The sequence below is a fragment of the Mesoplodon densirostris genome, chromosome 4 (assembly GCF_025265405.1).
Source record: "Mesoplodon densirostris isolate mMesDen1 chromosome 4, mMesDen1 primary haplotype, whole genome shotgun sequence".
NCBI classification, from domain to species: domain Eukaryota; kingdom Metazoa; phylum Chordata; class Mammalia; order Artiodactyla; family Ziphiidae; genus Mesoplodon; species Mesoplodon densirostris.
The window spans coordinates 79100778-79128064 of record NC_082664.1 but is presented as its reverse complement, the minus strand read 5'-3'; the positions used below and the strand labels follow the sequence as shown (position 1 = coordinate 79128064).

The following is a 27287-nucleotide window of genomic DNA, read 5'->3' as shown; positions in this document are numbered from 1 at the left end:
TTTTTTTAATTTATTTATTTTTTGGCTGCATCGGGTCTTTGTTGCTGTGTGCGGGCTTTCTGTAGTTTCAGTGAGTGCGGGCTACTCTTCGTTGCGGTGCCTTCTCTCTGTGGTGGAGCACAGGCTCTAGGCACGTGCGCTGCAGTAATTGTGGCTCACGGACTCAGTAGTTGTGGCTCGTGGGCTTAGTTGCTCCGCGGCATGTGGGATCTTCCCAGACCAGGGCTCGAACCCGTGTCCCCTGCATTGGCAGGTGGATTCTTAACCACTGTGCCACCAGGGAAGTCCCCAGGGCAGTTCTTTTATTTCATCAGTTGATTGGCAGCCTAGGTTGTGAGGATGTGAGTTATAGCACAGGTCAATTTCAGAAGACAAAGATCCCAAGGCAGCTAGTGCAAGGTGGTTTGGGCACTTCGGGGTGCAAAGAGCATGGGAAAGGAGATCATGGAAAGAGATTCTCTAAGACACATATTGAAAAGAAAACCCTGTCGACTCTCACTAGTTCGTGAAAAGTCTGGTCCATAGAACCGCTCCTATGATTTCCAGATTTTCCTGTTTTCACTGGGGAGTGGTGCGTAGGTGGGAGATATTTCTCAACAGGGGTCCTCTTGACATTTTGGACAGGTAAGTTATGTGTTATGAGGATTGCCTCTTGCAGTACAGACCATTTAACGCCCACAGCCACTGTTCTGTAGCACTCTTCCATCAACTCAGAGTACTCCCCCACGGCCTGTGCCCCTTAGGGAGGATGGTATCACCGCTGGTTGCTGTGGGATCTGAGGGAGACTCCCCCCGGGGAAAAATTTCATCCTTGTCAGAGATTTCCCTGAGCCCACATTTGGAGAATAGTGGTATTCTGGAGTTTTCTTCTGTCTCAATTCAAACGAAGACTGAATTCTGGCTTCACTAGATGCAGAGGCTTGAATTTATTACTGACTCAATTTAGTGATGAACAGTGACATTTCAGTGCTAGTGAAAGTGTGGAGCTTTTTTTTAGTCCCTCAGTCTGCACCTCATTTGTCTGTGGTTTGTGGCTTCTCGAATTTCCCTGCTGCCCCTAGCCAATCCCTGGGCACCTACAGCCGTCTTTCTGGGGGTTGATTCTATTGACTCTCTTCATGTTCCCACCAAGTAGAGGATTTCATTTTTCCACATGACCACATATGCTGTAGACACAGGTGAAGAAAAACCGTGCCTATTTAGTATGCCTTTCCAATACTCCAGGACAGACACTAACACCGGGGACATGGGAGTGAGACGGGGAACAGGAGAGCCATTGCTAAGGAGAAAGCTCCACCGGTGCTTCTCTGGTTACTCCTTTAACTTCACCACGCCTGGAAATCTTTTTGATGTTTGCAACCCAAAGTCAGGCGGTAGCGGAGAAGGTTTTCCTCTCCGCCTCAGGCAGGGTTGAGCACGGGGTGAGCATATTAGTGTAAATGGAGGTCAGCCTCATTTCTGGACCATCAACTAGAGGAATGCCATTCAAACAAGGTGTCTGCAGTTGGAGGAGGGCTGCTTTTGAGACTGATGCCTCCTTGGGAATCCAGAGTGGCTCCCCCACTCGGCCTTGAGCATCTCCTTCCAGTCTGGCTCCTCCAGGTTTCTTTCTGTCTTCCTTTCCCGTATATCTGACACCCATCTGCTGCCTCTCTCCACAGCCTCCTCTGTCACCTCCGGCAGGTGCCTTATCACTGCATGCACCCCCGCCCCCCGACAAAACACGTCTCTTCTCTCCCCGACATAAAATGGACTTTTCCTCCACAAATCCCACCTCCCTCAGATCTCTGCTGTTGTCTCTGTCTCCCTCCATCTCACCTCATTGTTTCATTGTTTCTTTGGAGAGATCGCTTAGGTTTACTTTCACCTTCACTCAAGTGTTGAAACCAACTGCTCGCTTGGATGGTGGGCAGTTTGTACATTTCACAAGTGAGGCTCACGCTGTGTATTGAAGTAGTACCTCTGTTCCATGTACTTGCTCTCTCTGACCCCACCCCAGATTTGAGGAGAGTCCTAACTCAGGGGATGAGCTCGGCTGTGCCATGTGAAGAACGAAGTCTCCTTTATCTAATATTCAAAGGCGTGTGCCCCTCAGCATACCTGTTAAAGGCACAGCGAGGTGCCCTGCGGGCTTGGCTCTGCGTGGGGATGTAGCCCCCTCACTGCTCACATGGGTCTCTGTTCCCCCGGCAGGAAGATGAAGTGGTCCTTCAGTGCATCGCCAACATTCACAAGGAACAGAGGAAGTTCTGCCTGGCGGCTGAGGGACTTGGGAATCGCCTGTGCTTCTTGGAACCCACTTCAGAAGCCAAGGTGAGGTTGACTGTCTACGCTGCACCTTCCCGCTTGGCACCCCAAAGTCGTCTAGGGGCTGGGACTGCTGGGATATGGTGGTGAGGGTGATCAGGATGGTGAGGAAGGAATCTGAAAGGACACATTTATTTTTAAAATGGGAAGCAGATCAGAACACTGTCTTTCAGTGAAGCAGGACACGGGGGATGCCTTGAGGTCATTGTCAGTCTTCATGGAGGAGGTTCTTTTACTACCTCCGGAGCACCTTCCTTGTTGTTAATTCCTAGAAATCTGAGTGCGTGTTCTGTACTCCCAGCTCTCGTTTTATTGCTACAGGGACTCATAGGTCCTTGGACCTGTGTTTCACAGCAAGCTCATCACTTTCAGCGGTGACTGTGCTGAGATTTGTTGTAACTGCCTGCTGTGACCTGGGGGCAGAGAGGAATGTTTGCTCTGGTCTCCAGCTGCAGCATGGCATGTAACATCATCTCTCCTCAGCCAAACTTTGCTTCCTGCATTTTCAGTTGCTTTCTGCTTTTCATGAACTGTATGTCACGTGGATCTGTGTGCCCAGTATTTTCACAGTACTTTGTAGTCCTGGAAAGACCTTTATATCAGCCAGAGTTTTCCAGAGGAACAGAAGCAATAGGATCTCTCCCTTTTTCTAGATAGGTGGGTGGGTGGGTGGATGGATGGATGGATGGATGGATAGATATGGATTTATTTTAAGGAACTGGATCTCATGCAATTAGGGAGGCTGGCAAGTCTGAAATCAGTAGGTTCAGATCAACTGGAAACTCAGGAGTTAATGCTGTCTTAAGACAGATTTTTTTTCTCCTCCAAGAAACCTCAGTTTTTATTCTTAAGGCTTTCAACTGATTGGGGGAGGCCCACCCACATGATCAAGGGTAATCTCCTTTAAAGTCGACTAATTGCAGATGTTAATTACAGCTACAAAATGCCTTCGCATCAAAACCTAGATTGGTGTTTGATTAAATAACCCAGTACTGTAGTCTAGCCAAGTTGGCGCACAATTAACCATCACCCCTCCATGCTCAGTTTTTCTTACAGATCTTTTTTTTTTTGTGGTATGCGGGCCTCTCACTGTTGTGGCCTCTCCTGTTGCAGAGCACAGGCTCCGGACACGCAGGCTCAACGGCCATGGCTCACGGGCCCAGCTGCTCCGCGGCATGTGGGATCTTCCCGGTCTGGGGCACGAACTCGTGTCCCCTGCATTGGCAGGTGGACTCTCAACCACTGCGCCACCAGGGAAGCCCCAGAATCTTTTTAAATTTTAAATCAGAAGATGGTTACATTTTCCAGTGAGCCCACCTGATTGATATGTCATTTCTCCATGTGAACGTATACAACACAGGCACACATGCAGAGTCTGGGCAAATCCTAGCACAGCAGATGTGCACCGGGATGGCTGCATCTCCTAGAAGCCCTCTCTTCTCTCTCACCCTGCCCCCTCCCGTGTAGGTCACTGATCCACAAGCACAGACGTATGTATGTCAGTGGCATGTAGGACAGGGTCACATTCAAATAAATGCCAGAGCAAAGAGACAAGGAAGATTTTTATCTTTTTAAAGGTCTTAGGCTTGATTTCCCTGAGGCCTTTTCTCATTTACTTTTGTTCTTAGCTAGGTATTTTTCTTTTCATTCCCAGCAGTCTGGGATAATAGGAAAATCATTAGATTATAAGTCAAGAAGTTAATTCTCAGCCATTAGCTCATCATGTGACCCTGAGCAAGTCACTCAGTCTTGTTTTCAGCTTTCTCACCTGTCAGATAAGATGCAGCCTGGTGCAGTAGAAAGAGCATTGGCCCGAATTAGAAACCCATGGTACCATTTTCTAGTCATCCATTGAGTGGGTCATAGGACGTTGGTTTAGGGCACAGCTCTGGAGCCAGACTGGCAAGAATTTGAATCCTGTCTCCACCACTCACCAGCTAAGCCAGGGCCTTGCGCAAGGTACCTCACCTTTCTGAACTTAGTTTTCTCCTCTGCCTAGTGGGAATTTAATAGGACCTACCTAATAAGGTCGTTATTAGGATTAAATGAATTAATATATGTGAACCACCTAGCACATTGTAAACTGTATTTAACCACTGGCTATTGTGATTTATTCTTACCTAGACCAGATTGCCTAAAACAAAGAGAACTGTATGTCATAATCTAAGAATTCTTTGTATCTCACAGGTGTAAAAATAATAACGTACACCACTCATAAATACATTAGGGTTAAGACGAATCCTTCCTAACCCCCACTTGATTAAGTGATTGTTCTTATTTTAATTTTTCATTTTAAATGTAAAACAAGATAACACGACTGAAGAATTTTTAAACAAAATAAAATGTATCATCTATAACTGTATTCCCTTGTCACAACTGTTTTCATTTTTGTTTTGCACTCTGGCCTTTGTCCACATGTACCCATATATTTTCAAAGTCGTACCCATAGTGGATATTCAGACATTCCGCTTTTTTTCTTTCATGGTTCAGCCAGTTCCATATTGCTATGTAGCCTTCGTGGTTATTTAAAAACAAAAAAATCATGTATGTGGTTTTGTTGGTTTACTTTTGCTTCCTGGAGTAATGTCCAGGAGAAGAATTAATGATATCAGAAGGATAAACAATATTAAACTACTTTCCTAAAAGGATATACCAGTTGTTACAGTTAGCACACCCACTATCATGTGAGTGTCTATCTTTCATATACAGAATGAAGAAAATGTACCATGAGGGCTTCTTACAGAAAAACAGGGTAAAGTTCCTGGAAAGGATAGAGTAGGTCTTCAGTATTTCCTGTCACCGCTCCTGAGAGCAGCCTGCTAGATGAGCCCATTTTCTGTGGCTTCAGCCTTTCCTACAACCAGCTCCAACTATGCACACACCTCTTCTGGCCTGTCCCCTCCCTTTTCAGTAGATACTTCTCCTAATTCTCTACCATCAGATTTCACAACCAGCTGGACCATTCTTAGGCTTTTGGAAACTAATATAAGCCATGCGATGAAGTGAGAAGGCGTGTGTATTCCCAAGCCTGGCACTGGGCATGAGGCACAGACCTCAAGTGTCACTCTTATCAGCTGGCTACAGAGCCAAATGGTGACCTTGGGCATTCCCAGTCAAGGGTATTTCAAGCTAGCTGAGGCTCAGAGAGATAAAACTGAGGTGAACTCTAGGGAGAAGAAAGACCTCAGAGAAAGAACAGTTGAGATAAGGTACTTAAAAGAGATTCTCAGTATATGAGCCCTGAGAAAAAGAGGTCATATTGAATCAAGGAGTGAGAGGGTAGGAGAATAAGAAGCAAAAGTATAAGAATGTGAATACTTGCTATAGACCTGGAGACTGTTGAGCACTTGGGAGAGTTCTTGTGACTTCGATTCCTGTTTGTCATGGCCCACCCTTCTCTGAAGGCCCCTTAAACTGCAGATATTAATTCTTGAAAGCACCCTTATTCAGCTTTCCATTCTAATGAGCACAGCTTGGGGAGTTAAAAGGTATTTTGTTTTGTAGGGAAGACTCAGGATTAAAACCAGAGACCAGGAAACATCAAGGGGAAATGTTTCTTCTCTATTTTATCAATAGCAGCAAATGTTTATTGACTGTCATTTTTAAGTGGAAAATGTGTTCCCAGGAATCAGGAATTTACTACTTTTCCTCTGGTTCTTATTATATCTCATCTATGATGTATCTGCAGTGTCCACAGGCAGGTTGTCTTTGGTTCAACTTCACATCCAGACTCATAAGATGCTGATAGACCCCAGTCTGCTCAGTAGGACAGGAACCACAGCTTGCCTGCTGGGAAGTGTCAGGCACTCCTGTGGGAATCCTTGCAGCCATCCAGGGACTGCCTTCTGAATCCCCACCCCAAATGACATCTCAAGTTCAAAGAGACAAGGTCCACATCAGGCAGGTGTGGAGTCACCATGGCTTAAAAGCCTCAGGAGCCAGTGTATCTTGTAACAACTCCATAGACATAGCTTTTGAGATGCCCACGAAGGACCACCACCACTACAAGGGTCATCATAGTTGGGGAAATCACAAATATAGGACTTTCCATGAGATACTGGTGGTCTTTCCAGTCCAGAGACAGGCTACCAATCAGGGATCATTTTCACCCTAAGTAATGTTCCCTAGTAACATAATTAACATATCAGTTTTATCAGGTTGTCCCAAGAACAAAACTGGACAATTAACTGAAGGTCAGATTCTCATGCAGAAAGAGAAAATTTCATAAGCCTTATCCCATAGGAGTCTTCACAGATGACCATTACTTAACTACGGCAGCCCAACACTTTTCCAAATCCTGACTTCCACCTTCCTTAATTGTATTGTAGAGCATCAAAAAGGAGGAAAAATATGGGAACTTTCTGTTTAAAATCAGTTGCAACAGACTGAGGTTTGTTTGTTTCACTGATTTTAATGATAATGAAACTGTAGTTGATGAAATGAAACAACTTACCCTAGTACCCTGCAAAAGCCAGTGTCACATCTAAAGCCTTTGGGCTCTAGTGTCTCAGAAAAAAGTTCTACCTCTGTCAGGGAACATTGTGTCTTACTATCATGGTTTATTCAAAATGAAAAATCCAGTTTCATATCTAATTTTCAAACTGAATATTTTCAGGGAAAATTTTATTACTATTGTTTTCACCTCGTCTTTTGAAAACTGAAAAATAGTCTGCTGTGGTTTCTGAAAACTTGTATAGGGTCTCAAGACCCAGAATTAAACATTTGCGATTGTGCAAACATCATTATGTGAATGACATAAATTAGGATAGAATTCTTGGCTAAAAAACCCTTATTTTCTGTTGCTTTTATTATCTTCAGCTCAGAAAGATTTACTGTTTACTCCTAAAAAACTAGACCTATGCAAATTTACAGACAGAGGCTCAGCCTGAAATTGTATACCCTTTTTTGAACTTCTGATTGTTACTTTAGTGTGTAATATTCTCTATGGACTTGAGATCTTATGAAAGGACAAATGACTATAAAACTTACTTCAAAAAATTTCCTTGGCTTGGGCTTCCCTGGTGGCACAGTGGTTGAGAGTCCGCCTGCCGATGCAGGGGACACGGGTTCATGCCCTGGTCCAGGAGGATCCCTCATGCCATGGAGCGGCTGGGCCCGTGAGCCATGGCCACTGGGCCTGCGCGTCCGGAGCCTGTGCTCCGCAACGGGAGAGGCCACAACAGTGAGAGGCCCGCATACCGCAAAAAAACCCCCAAAGCAAAAATTTCCTTGTCTTATAATATAAAGAAACTTACACATTAATATAAAGAGACTTAACACATCTTTTTGGTTTTTTAACAGTTTTCAAGCATCATATGCTGTATGCCATGTAATGCTGCAGTGCTTACATACTTTCTTTCATTTAATCTTTACAACCCTATGGAGCAAATAGTATTCTCATTTACAGAAAAAGAAAAATAACAGTTGAGACAAAGTTAAGTGACTTCCTGAAGATGATTTATTACAAACTCGAATCACTGTCTAATTTCTATAATGCTCATCAATAAAGAGTATTATGACTGTTACTTATTTAATTATAAAGAAGCCATATTTCTTCAAGTGGTTAGATTTTAAGAATACCTGGGCAGATCTCCACACCCCTCCCACAAACCTTCCTTCATGTGTCCTCTGAATGCCTGACATTCCAAAGTTAGAAATATGTATTTTGCCTAAATCAAACAGAATCTATTAAAATGCAAATGCTCTCAGCACATGAAGCAATATTAAAATTTTTATAGCTAATTTTTTACAATATAAAGATTATCATATTTTTTCCTAGAAAGTAAGTTCATAAAGGGGTGATAAGGCAGATTACTAAGTGCCTCAGTATTGAGATATAAGGCACAGAAACACTGTAAATGGGGTAGTGGGGGGGTGATCAGAACATCCATTGCATTGCAGTAGGATGGTTTACTTGTCTTTTCTCCTGCCTTCCGCCATTCTGAGATCACTAAAGTCAAAGACTATATAGGCATACCTTAGAGATATTGCAGGTTTGGGTCCAGACCACTTCAATAAAGCAAATATCGCAATAAAGTGAGTCACACGAATGTTTTTGGCTTCCCAGTGCATTTAAAAGTTATGTTTACACTATAATGTAGTATATTAAGGGTGTAATAGCATTATGTCCAAAAGTAACAATGTACATAACTTAATTTAAAAATATTGCTAAAAAAATGCTAACCGTTATCTAAGCCTTCAGCCAGTCATAGTAGTAGCTCAAAGATCACTGATCACAGCTCACCATTACAAGTATAATAATGAAAAGTTTTGAAATATTGTGAGAATTACCAAAATGTGACACAGAGATGCAAAGTGAGCAAATGTTGTTGGAAAAATTGTGCCGATAGAGTTTCTCAACATAGGGTGGCCACTGACCTTCAATTTGCAAATAAAGCAATATCTGCAAAGCACAGTAAAGTGAAACATAAAAAAAACCAAAAAGTATGCCTGTATAGTACAGCAGTTAAGAAACACAGCCATGGAGCCAGAATTTCTGGGCTGGTAATTTTGGCTTCACTGCCTAATAGCTTTATGACCATGGTTCAAATGACTTCTCTCTCTCTGCGCCAGTTTCTTCATCTTTAAAAATGTTCCCATCTCATAGGATTATCATGAAGATTTAATAACAAGGGTTTATAATTGTAAAGTACTTACATAGGGCCTGACACATCCCAAGTGCTCTTTAAGCAATAGCATTTATTATCCCCAGCAGAGGGTCAGACACACATTAGGTCCTCAGGAACTGTTGCGTTATTCAGTTAAGTTACCCATGTACTGAATTTATTAATTAAAAGGCCTGGATTTGAGGATCAGCAGGACATTTGTGACCTTAAAAGTGACATATAAAGGAGAGTCAGAGAGAGTAAGTTAGATAAAAAGGATTAAGCAATAAGCGAATGGTTTTAAAAAATAAGATGAATTAGTGGGATGTAGATTTTTATGTTACTGACTTCTAATTTAATTTTAATATGGTCAGAGAACATACTCTGTATGATTTCAATCCTTTGCAAATTACTGGGACTTATTTTTCAGCCCAGCGTATGGTATATCTTGAAGAATGTTCCATATGTACTTAAAAAAACTGCATTCTGTAGTTGTTGAATGTAGTGTTTTACGAATGTCAAGATGAATATTCATACTAAATTCTATCTACGTATTCTGTCAATTACTGAGAGATGTTAAAAACTGAAGATTTGCCTGTGTCTTTTGTTAGTTCTGTCAGTTTTGTTATATGTATTTTAAAACTCTGTTATTAGGTGTGCACGTTTAGAATTTTTGTTTGTTTTCTGATGAATCAGTCCTTTTCTCATTATCAAATGTAACTATCCTTGGTCTTATAATATACATTGACTGATACTAATCTAGCTGTAAGCTTTCTAATGCTTACTGTTTGTGTAGTATATATTTTTCCATCTTTTTGTTTTCAACTTGTTTATATCTTTACTTTTAAAATATGTCCCTTAAAAACAGCATAGAGTTAATTGTTGATTCCCCCCCATTCTATAATCTCTGCTGTTTTATTGGAGTGTTCAGTCCATTTACATTTATTGTAATAGTTGATACTATTGGGTTTTAGTCTACTATCTTGCTACTTGTTCTGTGTGTGTATGTATGCCCCTAGTTTTTGTCCCGGTTTCTCCTTTTCTGCCTTCTTTAGAATAAATCAAATATTTTTTTAAATGTCCCATTTTATCTCCTCTATTGGCTTTATAGCTCTACTTCTTGGTATTATTTTTCACTAGTTCCTTTGGGGATTACAATATGAATCCTTAACTTATCACAATCTTCTGTGAGTTACTATTACATCACTATCCTTAGCCTTTGTGCACTGTTGTCATGTGTTTTATTTCTACAAGTTATATAGTGTACAATACTTTATTTTTTTGTTGCAAAGAGTCAATTGTCTTTTAGAAATTAAGAAAAGAAAAAAATGGTTTTTATTAAAATAATATCCAGGTATGTAACATTTTTAGTGCTCTTCAGGTTTTCCTTTAGATCCAGATTTCCATCTGGTAGATTTTCCTCCAGCCTGAAGAATATCCTTTAGCATTTTTCATAGTGAAGATCTGCCAGAGACAAACTCACCCAGCTTTTTTTTTCACTGAGAATATCTTTATTTTGTCTCTTTTTTTGTTTGTTTGTTTTTGTTTGTTTTTTTTGTGGTACGTGGGCCTCTCACTGTCGTGGCCTCTCCCGTTGCAGAGCACAGGCTCCGGACGCACAGGCTCAGCGGCCATGGCTCACGGGCCTAGCCGCTCCGTGGCATGTGAGATCTTCCCAGACCGGGTCATGAACCCGTGTTCCCTGCATCAGCAGGCAGACAACCACTGTGCCACCAGGGAAGCCCTATTTTGTCTCTGTTTTTGAAGGATATTTTCTCTGGTTATAAAATCCTGGTTTGACGTTTTTCTTTCAGCACTTTAAAGATGGTGTTGTCTTGTCTTTGGCCTGCTTTTATTTATTTTTTTAATGTAAAAGGAGCTATCATTTTATCCTTTCTCTATATGAAATAAGTCTTTTTCTTTGGAAGGTTTTAAGAATTTTTTCTTTATCTTTGATTTTCAGCAGTTTGAATGATGTATTTGAGGGTGGTTTTCTTTCTATTTATCCTGCCTAGATGTTGCTGAGCTTTATGGATCTCTTGGTTGGGTTTGTCTTTTTTTATTAAGTTTGGAAATTTGACAGCTGTTACCTTTTTTTTTTTCTTTTGGCTGCACTGGGTCTTTGTTGCTTTGCATGGGCTTTCTCTAGTTGCAGTGAGCAGGGGCTACTCTTCCTTGCTTCTCATTGTGGTGGCTTCACTTGTGGCAGAGCATGAGCTCTAGGCACATGGGCCAATAGTTGTGGCTCGTGGGCTCTGGAGTGCAGGCTCGGTAGTTGTGGCGTGTGGGCTTAGTTTCTCCGTGGCATGTGGGATCTTCCTGGACCAGGGCTCGAACCCGTGCCCCCTGCATTGGCAGGCAGCTTCGTAACCACTGCACCACCAGGGAAGTCCCCGTTACTTCTTTTTTTTTTCTTGTTATTTAGCATCTTTATTGGAGTTTAATTGCTTTACAATGTTGTGTTAGTTTTTGCTGTATAACAAAGTGAATCAGCTGTATGTATACATATATCCCCATATCCCCTCCCTCTTGCATCTCCCTCCCACCCTCCCTATCCCACCCCTCTAGGTGGTCACAAAGCACCGAGCTGATCTCCCTGTGCTATGCAGCTGCTTCCCACTAGCTATCTATTTTAAATTTGGTAGTGTATATATGTCAATGCTACTCTTTCACTTTGTCCCAGTACACTTCCCCCTCCCTGTGTCCTCAAGTCCATTCTCTACATCTGCATCTTCTTTATTCCTGTCCTGCCCCTAGGTTCATCAAAACGTTTTTTATTTCTTTTTTTTTAGATTCCATATATATGTGTTAGCATACGGTATTTGTTTTTCTCTTTCTGACTTACTTCACTCTGTATCGCACACTCTAGGTCCATCCATCTCACTACAGATAACTCAATTTCATTTCTTTTTATGGCTGAGTAATATTCCATTGTATATATGTGCCACATCTTCTTTATCCATTTATCTGTCGATGGACATTTAGGTTGCTTCCATGTCCTGGCTATTGTAAATAGAGCTGAAATGAACATTGTGGTACATGACTTTTTTTTGTTGTTCTTTTTTTGCGGTACGCGGTCCTCTCACTGTCATGGCCTCTCCCATCGCAGAGGACAGGCTCAGGACGTGCAGGCTCAGCAGCCATGGCTCACGGGCCCAGCCGTTCTGTGGCATGTGGGAACCTCCCAGACCGGGGTACAAACCCGTGTCCCCTGTATCAGCAGGCAGACTCTCAACCACTGAGCCACCAGGGAAGCCCCTTGACTCTTTTGAATTATGGTTTTCTCAGGGTATATGCCCAGTAGTGGGATTGCTGGGGCATATGGTAGCCTTTTTTAAGTTTTTTAAGGAACCTCCATATGTTCTCTATAGTGGCTGTATCAATTTACATTCCCACCAACAGTGCAAGAGGGTTAACTTTCCTCCACACCCTCGCCAACCTTTATTGTTCATATATTTTTTGATAACGGACATTCTGACTGGTGTGAGGTGATACCTCATTGTAGTTTTGATTTGCATTTCTCTAATGATTAGTGATGTTGAGCATTCTTTCATGTGTTTATTGGCCATATGTATATCTTCTCTGGAGAAATGTCTGTTGAGGTCTTCTGCCCATTTTTGGATTGGGTTGTTTGTTTTTTTGTTATTGAGCTGCATGAGCTGCTTGTATATTTTGGAGATTAATCCTTTGTCAGTTGCTTCATTTGCAAATATTTTCTCCCATTCTGAGGGTTGTCTTTTGGTCTTCTTTATGGTTTCCTTTGCTGTGCAAAAGCTTTGAGGTTTCATTAGGTCCTGTTTGTTTATTTTTGTTTTTATTTCCATTTCTCTAGGAGGTGGGTCAAAAAGGGTCTCGCTGTGATTTACGTCAAAGAGTGTTCTGCCTATGTTTTCCTCTAAGAGTTTTATAGTGTCTGGCCTTACATTTAGTGTCTGACCTTTAATCCATTTTGAGTTTATTTTTGTATTTGGTGTTAGGAAGTGTTCTAATGTCATTCTTTTGCGTGTAGCTGTCCAGTTTTCCCAGCACTACTTGTTGAAGAGGCTGACTTTTCTCCATTATATATTCTTGCCTCCTTTATCAAAGATAAGGTGATCACATGTGCATGGGTTTACCAGCTTTCTATCCTATTCCATTGATCTGTATTTCTGTTTTTGTGCCAGTACCATACTGTCTTCACTACTGTAGTTTCGTAGTATAGTCTGAAGTCAGGGAGCCTGATTCCTCCAGCTCTGTTTTTTTTTTCTCAATATTGCTTTGGCTATTCTGGGTCTTTTGTGTTTCCATACAAATTGTGAAATTTTTTGTTCTAGTTCTGTGAAAAATTCCATTGGTAACTTGATAGGGATTGCATTGAATCTGTAGATTGCTTTGGGTAGTAGAGTCATTTTCACAATGTTGATTCTTCCAATCCAAGAACATGGTATATCTCTCCATCTGTTTGTATTATCTTTAATTTCTTTTATCTGTGTCTTATCATTTTCTGTAAACAGGTCTTTTGTCTCCTTAGGTAGGTTTATTCCTAGGTATTTTATTCTTTTTGTTGCAATGGTACATGGGAGTGTTTCTTTCATTTCTCTTTCAGACTTTTCATCATTCGTGTGTAGGAATGCAAGAGATACCTGTGCACTAATTTTGTATCCTGCTACCTTACAAAATTCATTGATTAGCTCTAGTAGTTTTCTGGTAGCATCTTTAGGATTCTCTATGTATAGTATCTTGTCATCTGCAAACAGTGACAGTTTTACTTCTTTTCTAATTTGGATTCCTTTTATTTCTTTTTTTCTCTGATTGCTGTATCTAAAACTTTCAAAACTGTGTTGAATAATAACGGTGAAGGGGCTTCCCTGGTGGTGCAGTGGTTAAGAATATGCCTGCCAATGCAGAGGACATGGGTTCGAGCCTTGGTCTGGGACAATCCCACATGCCACGGAGCAACTAAGCCCGTGTGCCACAACTACTAATCCTGTGCTCCAGAGACCGCAAGCCACAACTATTGAGCCCGTGTGCCACAACTGCCGAAGCCTGTGTGCCTAGAGCCCATATTCCACAACAAGAGAAGCCACCACAATGAGACGCCCATGCACCACAACGAAGAGTAGCTCCTGCTGACCACAACTAAAAGAAAGCCCTCGTGCAGCAACGAGGACCGAAAGCAGCCAAAAATAAAATAAATGAATAAATAAATTTATTTTTTAAAGAAATAGTGGTTAGAATGGGCAATCTTTTCTTGTTCCTGATCTTAGAGGAAATGGTTTCAGTTTTTCACCATTGAGAATAATGTTGGCTGTGCTTTTGTCATAAATGGCCTTTATTATGTTGAGGTAAGTTCCCTCTATGCTTACTTTCTGGACAGGTTTTATTATAAACGGGTGTTGAATTTTGTTGAAAGTTTTTACTGCATCTATTGAATTATCCTATGGTTTTTATCCTTCAATTTGTTAATATGGTGTATCACATTGATTGATTGGCGTGTACTGAAGAATCCTTGCATTCCTGGGATAAACCCCACTTGATCATGGTGTATGATCCTTTTAATGTGCTGTTAGATTCTGTTTGCTAGTATTTTGTTGAGGATTTTTGCATCTGTGTTCATCAGTGATATGACCTGTAGTTTTCTTTCTTTGTGCCATCTTTGTCTGGTTTTGGTATCAGGGTGATGGTGGCCTTGTAGAATGAGTTTGGGAGTGTTCCTCCCTCTGCTATATTTTGGAGGAGTTTGAGAAGGGTAGGTGTTAGCTCTTCTCTAAATGTTTGATAGAATTCGCCTGTGAAGCCATCTGGTCCTGGGCTTTTCTTTGTTGGAAGGTTTTTAATCACAGTTTCAATGTCAGTGCTTGTGATTGGTCTGTTTATATTTTCTATTTCTTCCTGGTTTAGTCTCAGAAGGTTGTGATTTTCTAAGAATTTGTCCATTTCTTCCACGTTGTCCATTTTATTGGCATAGAGTTGCTTGCAGTAATCTCTCATGATCTTTTGTATTTCTGCAGTGTCAGTTGTTACTTCTCCTTTTTCATTTCTAATTCTACTGATTTGAGTCTTCTCCCTTTGTTTCTTGATGAGTCTGGCTAATGTTTAATCAATTTTGTTTATCTTCTCAAAGAACCAGCTTTTAGTTTTATTACTCTTTGCTATTGTTTCCTTCATTTCTTTTTCATTTATTTCTGATCTGATCTTTATCATTTCTTTCCTTCTGCTGTCTTTGGATTTTTGTTGTTGTTGTTGTTCTCCTTTCTCTAGTTGCTTCAGGTGTAAGGTTAGGTTGTTTATTTGAGATTTTTCTTGTTTCTTGAGGTAGGATTGTATTGCTATAAATTTCCCTCTTAGAACTGCATTTGCTGCATCCCATAGGTTTTGGATCTTCGTGTTTACATTGTCATTGTTTCTAGGTATTTTTTGATTTCCTCTTTGATTTCTTCAGTGATCTCTTGATTATTTAGTAGTGTATTGTTTAACCTCCATGTGTTTGGGGCTTTTTTTATTTTTATTTTTTCTGTAATTGACATCTGGTCTCATAGCATTGTGGTCAGATAAGATACTTCATACAATTTCAATTTCTTAAATTTGCCGAGGCTTGATTTGTGACCCAAATATGCTATATCCTGGAGAATGTTCCATGAGCACTTGAGAAGAAAGTGTATTCTGTTGTTTTTGGATGGAATGTCCTATAAATGTCAATTAAGTCTATCTGTTCTAATATGTCATTTAAAGCTTGTGTTTCCTTATTTATTTTCATTTTTTATGATCTGTCCATTGGTGAAAGTGAGGTGTTAAAGTCCCCTGCTATGATTGTGTTACTGTTGACTTCCCCTTCTATGGCTGTTAGCATTTGCCTTATGTATTGAGGTGCTCCTATGTTTGGTGCATATATATTTACAATCATTATATCTTCTTCTTGGTTTGATCCCTTGATCTTTGTGTAGTGGCCTTCTTTGTCTCTTGTAATAGTCTTTATTTTAAAGTCTATTGTGTCTGATAGTAGAATTACTACTCCAGCTTTCTTTTGTTTTCCACTTGCATGGAATATCATTGTCCAACCCTTCACTTTCAGGCTGTATGTGTCCCTAAGTCTGAATTGGGTCTCTTGTAGACAGCATATACCAGTGTCTTGTTTTTGTATCCATTCAGCCAGTCTATGTCTTTTGGTTGGAGCATTTAACCCATTTACATTTAAGGTAGTTGTGGATATGTATGTTCCTGTTACCATTTTCTTAATTGTTTTGTATTTGTTATTGTAGGTCTTTTCCTTCTCTTGTGTTTCCTGCCTAGAGAAGTTCCTTTAGCATTTGTTCTAAAGCTGGTTTGGTGGTGCTGAATTCTCTTAGCTTTTGCTTGTCTGTAAAGGTTTTAATTTCTCCATCGAATCTGAATGAGATCCTTGCTGGGTAGAGTAATTTTGGTTGTAGGTTTTTCCTTTCATCACTTTAAATATGTCCTGCTGCTCCCTTCTTGTCTGCAGAGTTTCTGCTGAAGATCAGCTGTTAACTTTATGGGCATTCCCTTGTATGTTATTTGTTGCTTTTCCCTTGCTGCTTTTAATATTTTTTCTTTGTATTTAATTTTTGATCGTTTGATTAATATATGTCTTGGCACGTTTCTCTTTGGATTTATTCTGTATATGACTCTCTGCGCTTCCTGGACTTGATTGACTATTTCCTTTCCCTTGTTAGGGAAGTTCTCAACTATAATCTCTTCATATATTTTCTCAGACCCTTTGTTTTTCTCTCTTCTTCTGGGACCCCTATAATTTGAATGTTGTTGCATTTAATGTTGTCCTACACATCTCTGAGACTATCCTCAATTCTTTTCGTTCTTTTTTCTTTATTCTGCTCTGCGGTAGTTATTTCCACTATTTTATCTTCCAGGTCACTTATCTGTTCTTCTGTCTCAGTTATTCTGCTATTGATTCCTTATAGAGAAGTTTTAATTTCATTTATTTTGTTGTTCATCATTGTTTGTTTGCTCTTTAGTTCTTCTAGGTCCTTGTTAAATGTTTCATGTATTTTCTCCATTCTACCTCCAAGATTTTGGATCATCTTTACTATCATTACTCTGAATTCTTTTTCAGGTAGTCTGCCTATTTCCTCTTCATTTGTTTGGTCTGGTGGGTTTTTACCTGGCTCCTTCATCTGCTGCATATTTCTCTGTCTTCTCATTTTTCTTAACTTACTGTGTTTGAGGGTCTCCTTTTCACAGGCTCAGGTTCATAGTTCCCACTGTTTTTGGTGTCTGCCCCAAGTGGGTAACGTTGGTTCAGTGGGTTGTGTAGGCTTCCTGGTGGAGGGGACTGGTGGCTGTGTGTGGTGGGTAGGGCTGGATCTTGTCTTTCTGGTGGGCAGGGCCATGTCTGATGGTGTGTTTTTGGGTGCCTCTGAACTTATTATGATTTTAGGCAGCCTCTCTGCTAATGGGTGGGTTTGTGTTCCTGTCTTGCTAGTTGTTTGGCATGGGACGTTCAGCACTGGAGCTTGCTGGCTGTTGGGTGGAGCTGGGTCTTAGTGTTGAGACGGAGATGTCTGGGAGACCTCTCGCTGATTGATAGTATGTGGGACCAGGAGGTCTCTGGTGTTCCAATGTCCTGTGCTCAGCTCTCCCACCTAAGAGGCTCAGGGCTGACACCTGGCCAGGGCACCAAGACCTTGTTAGCTAGACAGCTAGAAGAAAAGGGAGAAAAATTAAAATAAAAAAGAAATAAAAGAAATAAAAATAAATGAATAATAAAGTTATTAAAATAAAAAATAAAAAAGTAATAATAATTTTAAAAAGAGAGAAGAAAGCAATGAAACCAATAAAGAAATCCACTGATGATAACAAGCACTAAAAAGTATACTAAGATGAACATAAAAATCAGAAACAAGTTAGTCTCAGACAGCAAACCTTAAGTCTGCAGTTGATCCCAGTGTCCACCGGCTCCATTTTGGGGCAATTCATTGTCTATTCAGGTATTCCACAGATGCAGGGTAAATCAAGTTGATTGTGGGGTTTTAATCCACTGCTCCTGAGGCTGCATGGAGAAATTTCCCTTTCTCTTCTTTTTTCGCACAGCTCCTGGGGTTCAGCTTTGGTTTTGGTCCCATATCTGCATGTAGGTTGTCCTCAGGCATCTGTTCCCTGCCCAGACAGGAGGGGTTTAAAGCAGCAGCTGATTAGGGGGCTCTGGCTCATTCAGGCTCAGGGGAGGGAGGGGCACGGTAGTCATAATTGGAATGTGAGGTGAGCCTGTGGCGACAGTAGAAGCCAACATGAGGTTGCAACAGCCTGAGGCGTGCTGTGTGTTCTCCCTGGGAAGTTGTCCCTGCATCATGGGACCCTGGCAGTGGAGGGCTGCACAGGCTCCTGGGAGGGGAGGTGTGGATAGTGACCTGTGCTTGCACACAGCTGCAGCCTTAGCGTTTCTTGTCCACCTCTGGTGTCCTTGCTGATAGCCACAGCTCTCACCTGTCTCTGGAGCTCGTTTAGTCAGTGCTCTGCCTTCTGTGTGCAGACAGGAAAGGAATCCCCTCTCCTTGCACATCCTGAAACAATGGTCTCTTGCCTCTTAGGCAGGTCCAGACTTTTTCCTGGACTCCCTCCCGGCTAGCTGTGGCACACTAGCCCCTTCTGGCTGTGTTCACGCAGCCAACCCCAGTCCTCTCCCTGGGATCTGACCTCTGAAGTTCAAGCCTCAGCTCCCAGCCCCAACCCACCCTTGCCGGTGAGCACACAAGCCTCTCGGGCTGGTGAGTGCTGGTCAGCACCAATCCTCTGTGCGGGAATCTCTCCGCTTTGCCCTCTGCACCCGTATTGCTGCGCTCTCCTCCATGGCTCTGAACTTCTGCCCCACCCAACCCCTGTCTCCACCAATGAAGCGGCTTCCTAGTGTTTGGAAACTTTTCCTGCTTCACAGCTCCCTCCCAGAGGTGCAGGTCCTGTCCCTATTCTTTTGTCTCTGTTTTTTCCTTTTTCTTTTGCCCTACCCATGTACGTGTGGAGTTTCTTGCCTTTTGGGAAGTCTGAGATCTTCTGCCAGCGTTCAGTAGGTGTTCTGTAGGAGTTGTTCCACATGTAGATGTATTTTTGATGTATTTGTGGGTATAAGGTGATCTCCATGTCTTATTCCTCCACCATCTTGAAGGTCCCCTGTTACTTCTTAAAATATTTATTTTGCCACACTTATTCTCTCTTTCTGGGACTCCAATTACATATACATTAAACTATTTTATGTTATTCCATAGGCCACTAAAACTCAGTTCATTTTTTTCAACTATATTTCTCTCTGTGCTTCCGTTTGAATAATTCCTATTGACTTATTTTTGTTTCTTCATTCTTTAATTTAAAAGTGCCATTAACTCTCTCCAGTGAATTTATTTCAGATATTGTATTTGTTTAATTACAAAATTTTCAGTATTTTATTTCTAAGGTTTACTATTCTCCTTCTCATCTCCTATTGTCCTTATTTTTTTCTGATAAATTCATTAACATTTATAATAGTTATTTTAAATCCTGCCTACTAGTGCCAGTATATGGGTTGTCTGTGGATCTGCTCCTTATGACTGGTTTTTCCTTTGATTATGAGTCACATTTTCCTATTTCTTTGCATGTCTAGTAATTTTTATTGTATACTGAAGATTGTAGGTGATGTTTTGTAGTTATTTTGTTTTCACTTTTCTTTCCCTAAAGAGTATTGTATTTTGTTGTAGCAGGCAATTAAATTACTGGTGGAGCTCCTTGATCTTCTGGAGCCTTGGTCTATTTTAGTTTTGTATTTATTTTTAGGATATATTCATTAGTCTTGGGATATAGCCCATCTGGGCTTTAAGGAAAATCCTGAAGTGTTTCCTAACCCCGTCTAGATAGTTAGGCTTGAACACCAAATTCTGACACTCCAAAACCAGGTAGCTACTGAAACCTTCCTTCCTTTTAAGCATTCCAGCTGTTCCTTTCCACTGGATACTTGGAGTGCTGCCCTGTACCGTTGATGAGTGGGCCAGAATTTGAGGGGCATTTTTATGCCGATTTGGGGTTTTCTTATACGGTGGTTCCCTCCTTTTTCCACATTCTCCTCTTCAATTTCCTGACATTCCAACAACCCCAAACTCAGCCCTCTGCCTCCACAGCAGTTTTTTTTTCTTGCCATCAGTCCCCTATAAGATCCATAAACAAGGGAGTGCCCTCAGGGGAAATTTTAATTAAATGTGCCTATCACCTACTTGGCTTCCCTTCTTTCAAGAGTCATATTTTTCCCTCCGGCTTTAGATTGCTCTCCAATACCTTCAAACAGTTATCTTTTTAATGTTTTTCCAAAAGTTATAATTGTTATTGTCAGGAAGATTATTCTGCTGTAAGCTTCTCCACTGTTACCTGAACCAGAACCTCTTCAGTGAGTGTTCACTGCTCTGTGAAGCAGCTGAGAGTTAAAAGGAAGAAGAGAAAATGGTGTTGAAGCAAAATCTGGGTTATAAAGAAGGAGTTTCCATGATGAGAGAGACAGGCATGTTTTAGGCAGAGAAAAAGGAGGCCGTAGAGAAGAAGAGACTGAAGCCATAAAAGAAAAGGCGGGGGGGGGGGGACTAACATATGGCACTGTTAGTGAGGGAATTAACTGAGAGCAGCTTTGGCATGTGCAAAAGAGAAGAGGCGAGGGCACAGGTTTTAAAGTAGCAAAGATGGGAGTTGAACACAAACGGGCTGATTGTCAGGGGAAAACATGAACTTGTGGAAACTGTATAGATCCTTCATATGTAAAAAGGACATGAATAGACAGGGATTAAATTGACTTCAGTTGTGGTTAATGGAACGTATAGGGTGGTGAAGGGATCAAAGTGGGAGGAGTCAAGTGTAACTCTAGAGTTACAGGCTTTAGCTGCCTATGGATAACATGTTGTTCAGTGAAATAGGGTATATGGGAGAAGGAAAGTGTTAGGACAGATAGTGCTTATGAACTGAATTTGGGGCATATTGAATTCAAAAGGCCTGGAAAGCATCCAAGAGGAAATTTTGATAGGCATCTGGATGTATGGATCAGAAAGGTTGGAATGGAGATAATATTTAGGAGATATTGGCTTAAGGATAGCAAATCAAGCTTTGAGAGTGGAAAAAATATGGATTAAGAACGGAAGAGAAGAGGGCTTGGAAAATGTAGATATTTAAAGATGAGTAGAGGAAGAGAAACACAGCACAGAGAAGGAGGAGAAACCTAAGAGATCAGAGGGAAAATAGGCATTGACAATGTCATAGAAGTCACAGAAATCACGGGAAGAGTGTCAAAAAGGAGTATGGTCAATAGGGTAGGATGTCACTTGGAGGCAAAGTAATGTGAGTTTGGAATGTGTCCATTAGATGTAGTGATATGGAGGCCAATGGCAGTCTTGGTGCGAGCTTGCTCAGTGGGGTGACAAGGGCAGAGCCAGTTTAGCCGAGGTGGAGCGCAAGCAGAAAATAAAGACAAAATAAAGACAGGCAGTGCAGAAATCTCTGAAAGAGAGAGTGATGGCTGGAGAGGGTCAGAGGATGGAAGGAGTTTTGTAATAGAAAAGGCTTAAGTGTGTTTAAGACTTAAGCATGTTCCCATGTCGATGGAAAAGTACAAGTGGAGAAAGAGAAGAAAGAGATGCAGAAGAGGGAAGGGATGGTTTAGTGTGCAAATTGCTGATACAGTGGAAAGGGCTGGTATTAAGAAGAGAGATGAGGAATTGGCCTTCAAGCAAGGAAGACCTCCTATTCCACTGAAGAGGAAGAATGCAAGGCTGGGAGGAGATCTGTAGGTTTTGTGCAGAAAGTTTTGGTGAGTGAGCCGCCTAGAGGAGACTAGTGCGATTGCTTAGCAGGGTGAGGGCACAGCAGGGAGGGCCAGCTGAGGTTGGTAACCATGACTTTTCAGCGCTACCAATTTTCTGAATTGTGTCATCTTGTGCAGCGGCCCTCCGCAGGCCCAGTGCAGGCATGGAGAAGGTGGATAGTTAAATTCTGCCAGGGTCAAAGTGTTGCCGGGTGAGTGGGGTAAATGTCGAAAGGGCAAGAGAGTTTAGGAGACTGGACCATGGAATCTTGGAATTTAAGCTGAATGAGGAAAGAACTAAAGATAGGAGGAGACTGTGTGAGTGAAAAGGATTAAGGGGTGTAAATAGTGATGAGAGTAATTGAGTAAGCAACCCCCTGAAAGGTGACTGCGTGATTAAATAGTGGGGTGCATCCATCAGAGGTTTCCGAGTAGAGCAGTTTGGCTGAAACTAGGCCCCAGGTGTATGACCATGAAAGAGGGTGGCTGAACTACAGTATAGAAGATCACTGATGAAGAAGAAGCAAAATAACTGAGAAGCTGTAATATGTGATCGATTATTCATATAGCCCATTCGTTTCCTAGGGCTACTGTAACAAATTAGCATAAACTAGGTGGCTTCAGACAACAGAAGTTTATTCTCTTACAGTTCTGGAGGCTAGAAGTCTGCAATAAAGGTGTGAACAGAGCTATGCTCCCTCCGAAGCCTCTGTGGGAGGCTCCTCCTTGCCCATTCTAGTTTCTGGCAGCCCCAGGTGTTCCTTGGTTTGTGACAGCATACCCCCAATCTCTGCCTCCATCTTTATATGGCCCTTTTCTGTGTGTCTTCACATGGCGTTTTCCCCTTCTTGTAAGGACATCAGTCATATTGGGTTAAGCCCCACCCTAATGACTTCATCTTAACTTGATTACATCGGTAAAGACCCTATTTCCAAATCAGGTCATATTAACAGTTGCTGGGGGTCAGGACTTCATCATATATTTGAGGGGAGCACACAACTCAAGAAATAACAGTGTGAGTGTTCTAATCACCAGGAGTAGGAACGAAAAAGGGCCAGAGATTTCAGTGAAGATGGGAAGGTCACAGAAATAAACAAATAGCAAAAAGGGAGGCAGCAAAGGGTGATGTCTCCAGGCACAGGAAGCTTTAAAGGAGAAGGAGTTAACTTGTGGAAGAGCAGTGATCTAGAAACAGTCCCGGGAAGGAGAAGGACACAGACCCTACCTCCTAAGCCCAAGTTATCTGCAGAATGAGAGAATGAGCATCTGGAATCGAGAGAGCCCCAAGGGAAGATTGTTCACACTGGGTCAGGGACTATTGGTGTTTTGTGTAGGCAGGATAAAGGGCTCATTTCCTACTGGTCCATATGTGAATTCATCAAGTCGAAGGGTTGGAATCTAATCCTAGGGATGCTCAGATTCTGAAAATCATGGCTCCACAGTCCAGTTCTTCCCATTCGGCAGCTAAATGGTTTTCTTTCCAGAAGTTTTCTTTCCATTTCTGCATCCACATTGAGCCTCATGCTCTGCTGTTTCTAACAGTTAAGAGATGAGAGGGGAAACAGACATCCAAAGGAATAGCATAGAAGTCGAGAGCAACGCATGTCAAGTTTATTAATGCGTTTGTCAGTTGCCGGATCCGAGGACCTAGTTAAAGAGAAGGAGAAACGTGTTAACCCTGAGATCTCCTCTCGTCTATATTGTCCTTCTTACTATTTGAGTTATTAATACTGTCTTGATAACTTATCTGCTTGAGGCAATACCGTCCCCTTTTTTATTTAAAGACAGTCTGTACCTTTAGTGGTGGGAATCTTCACAAAGAATTTATTCAGTGTGTAAAGTGGCACCATCGCTCTGCTGTTCATTTGTCATTTACTTGTTCACAGCAGGCAAATGGCCCCAGGTGAATTATGAGTAGGTGTTATTCATACCCGGGCTTCTCTGCAGCGCTTAGTACTTTGCTCTTCAGACCTAATAGCTGCTATTTTGGTCTTGATGAGCAGTATTTTTTCTTCCTCCACCAACTCTTGAACTTACTAATTAGACCACAAAGATTTGCCTTTTCTTCCTGTGATTAGGGGAATATCTCTCTTCCAGTTGTTACTTTTACATGGAATTAAAATGATGCATTGCGTTTGTGTTAGAATTTGAGTCAAAAACCCAAGGCATGTTACATCCATCATTTTTATTCCTTGTGGGTATTTTAAAACCTGGGGATAAAACCTAAGCCATGCTGATGATCTCTTATGTGATCTTTTGAAATGATGTGCATATTCATAATTCACAGATGAAATTATTGTTTACAAAGAACGGAATAGTGATTCAAGAGATCTGGTTTCGCTCTCCCTCCAACGTGCTTTAAAATGTTACACAAAATAACTTCTAGGATCTGATTTGCCAGCCACTACATGAGGAGAGTTTTGCAAAGGAAATGTTTAAAATTGTTTTAGAAGTTAAGATTTACAGACAGTTAAATTGACAACTTTACTTCTCTACTTTTCAGTAGTTCATTGAGTAGTTTTTAAATAGTGACCTGAACAAACTACATGAACTGAAAACATATTATGAGTCATTTGGAAACAATATCTTGTTTGCTCTTAAATTCCTATTGTGTAGCAAATAGTTGATTTTAAAGAATTCAAAATGCTGTGGAGAAATAATTTGTGTTTCTTCATCCAAGTTATTTCAGGGAGTGATTGCAAATTGTTTTTAAAACAGTCATTCCAGGATTTAGCTGCTTTCTCTGTCAGTATGTTTTCCAATCATTTTTCTTCCATTCCACTTAAACTCAACTGAGCATTATGCAAAGCCTTTAGATGAGAACAACTGGTACAGGAAAGCTGTTTGTAAGCCTCTGTCAGACAGTTCTTTTTGAGCTATTGAGTGGTTGACAGGATTTAAAAACCCTTGACCCTAATGATCCATTTCTCATTAGAGCACTTTCATCAAAGACTTTTGCCTTAAGCGCTACTTTAGCACTTCGCTATACATCCCAACATATTTCTACTTCAAAATAGAATAGATTTTATCATCTCTTTGGGGCGGTTCAGGTACAGTACTGCCTCAGAGCACTGAGGGTGGAATAATTGATTTCCACCCCACCTCCTCCATCCCAAGGGCAGTCACTTGAGACTTGAAATCTGAATCATTACCCTGGTAAGCTGTAGCATCAAGGTTCAAACAATTCTACTTCTTTTACCTAAAGATGAGGAGAGTTTTTAGAATTTAATGCAAGCTCTGAGACTGAGTGAACACAAGAAGGCATACTATTGTCATTCAGCAAAACCTCTCAGTAAACAGCTAAAGGGAATTATTTTTTTGTGAAAAATACAGCCAAGAAAGATGAGAACTTTTTGATGTTCATGAGGAAGTTTCCAGAACCTCCTCTGATCACCTTTCAGTTTGCAAATTAAGCACTGTGGTTTTGCTCACTCCATGATTTCCCAGGTAAATTGTGTCATGAATGCTTTATCCTTGAAGATGATGATCCTAGCCAGCACCTGTGAGCTTTGGCACTGAGCTCACCCAGAAAGGCTGAGGTTCTCAAACTGGAATGAGCATATCCTTCAATCCCCAGCCTTGTCTTGTGTAGGGCCAGAAATCTGCTTTTATTTGTTTTCAAACAAACTCCTGTCTGGTTCTTATGCAGGTGGTCCACAGACCTCACTTTAAGAAATTGTGGAAGGTCTGAATTTGTAGTCATCGGCCTTATACATCTGTTTCCTTGTTTGACTAAGTAATGACAAAGTAGCTGGATGTCATCACAAAACGAGGTAAAACTACCACCGACCTTGGCTTCATTAGTATCACGTTCACCCTTACCTGCAGCCTGCCATGAAAAGTTTCGAATTGCCGTAGTAATGAATGAACTTGCTTCTTTCCCAAAATGTACACATTTACTAGAAAGCCAGACATGGTGCTCATCTTCATCTTGTTCACTAGAACATAAGGACAAATGCTGCTGGAGAACAACTGACTAATTTGAGACACTTTTTAAAAATTAATTAATTGTTTGTTTATTTATTTATTTTTGGCTGCGTTAGGTCTTTGTTGCTGCGCACGGGCTTTCTCTAGTTGCGGCGAGCGGGCTTCTCATTGCAGTGCCTTCTCTTGTTGTGGAGCACGGGCTCTAGGCATACAGGCTTCAGTAGTTCTGGTGCATGGGCTCAGTAGTTGTGGCTTGTGGGCTCTAGAGCATGGGCTCAGTAGTTGTGGTGCACGGGCTTAGTTGCTCTGCAGCATGTGGGATCTTCCCAGACCAGGGACTGAACCTGTGTCCCCTGCATTGGCAGGCAGGTTCTTAACTACTGCCCCACCAGGGATGTCCTAATTTGAGACATTTATCTTCATAAGGTCTGACAAACTTATCTTGGGTCATCATGAGCAAGGACTTTCCTTTCTGAGGTGTGGCATTGCTCTTTCAGCTTCTATCAGTGTGTTCATTCTCTCTCATGGCACCAAGTTGACACAACCATTGTGTATTGGAGGTAACTCCTGATGAGGTTTTTCCTCTCCCCTTCCCTCCTGAGTAATCTGCCCTGCAACACCTATTTCCTGTCCTCATTGTTGATGTGAAACCTCACTCACCTGGGTTAGTTGTCTAGCGCAGATAAGGAAGGGAACTGAAGTGAAGGCTCTGTCACATGAACTTGGATCGTTGGGCAGAGGCAGTATTTGACATGGTATTTCCTGGTCACCTTCACCAGATGCTGAGTGATGGGTTGGGTTCAAATAGGAAGAGACTGAGTCTCCTACTGGTTTTCTTGTGTTTATCAAAGCTGGCTCACAACTTGAGTGAAAGGTATCGGTGACTTCAATGGGAGACGGTTTGGAGAGAATGGAACCCAACACGTCTCCACAGTTGAATGAGCATTTTGATGTTTGTTCATCCTTCATACTTGGAATGCTTCCTGGTAAGGATGGCACTACTGAAGTAGATATAGCCCACTCCTCTGAAGCAGTGTTTATTATTAAGTGAACATTTTTAACTCATGCAGCTACTTCTGACTGGCAGTGTTAAATCCCTCTCCAGTATACATGTTTTAAAATATCTGTATTGAATATTACATGCGCCCTTGTAAATGGGGGCGTGTGATACTAATCCTTGCACATGTAAATATCTAGTGTAGTAGTTTAGCTCAGACACTATGAGGCAGTTGAAGGGGGTAGGATATAGGAGGACTTTTTCCATATTGGAGAAAAGTATTTATAACTGTTATTTATTTCCACAAAGCCTTTTTAAAACGGAAACTTTTATGAACGTCTCTCCATATACTCCTGCCAAAAGAAAAAATTTGAATCCAGAACTTAGTTTATAGTGACATGTTTATTTTTTCCAAAACAAAAATTCCATGGAGGGGACAAAAAGTAAAAACTGCATTTGCACATTGGAATTTGGATTCAATCTGAGAGTGGGAAGGAGGCATTGGGAAAAAAAATTCAAACCATTTGGAAGCCAAGCTGTTGTCCTTGCCCTTTGGCACCCCGAGCTTTATCCACTTCAGATCCAGAGCCTCATGGAGCTGATACTGTAGTCAAGCAGGACTCAGTACACAGGACGTTCTTCCTGATAATAATAGTGGTGATCATTGCACCTAAGGGAACAGAACTGCCATCGC

The 27287-nt window shown here is 41.4% G+C and overlaps 1 protein-coding gene across 1 annotated transcript in view; it reads left to right on the top strand.

Annotated features, from left to right (window-relative positions):
- Positions 1-631: 631 nt before the first annotated feature.
- RYR3 (ryanodine receptor 3) overlaps positions 632-27287 on the top strand; it is a 371986-nt gene continuing 345330 nt past the window's right edge. Inside the window, exons 1-2 of the mRNA XM_060096078.1 lie at positions 632-688; positions 2182-2313. Of these exons, the coding sequence (XP_059952061.1) occupies positions 632-688; positions 2182-2313 (189 nt within the window). The remainder of the gene's footprint in view (positions 689-2181; positions 2314-27287) is intronic.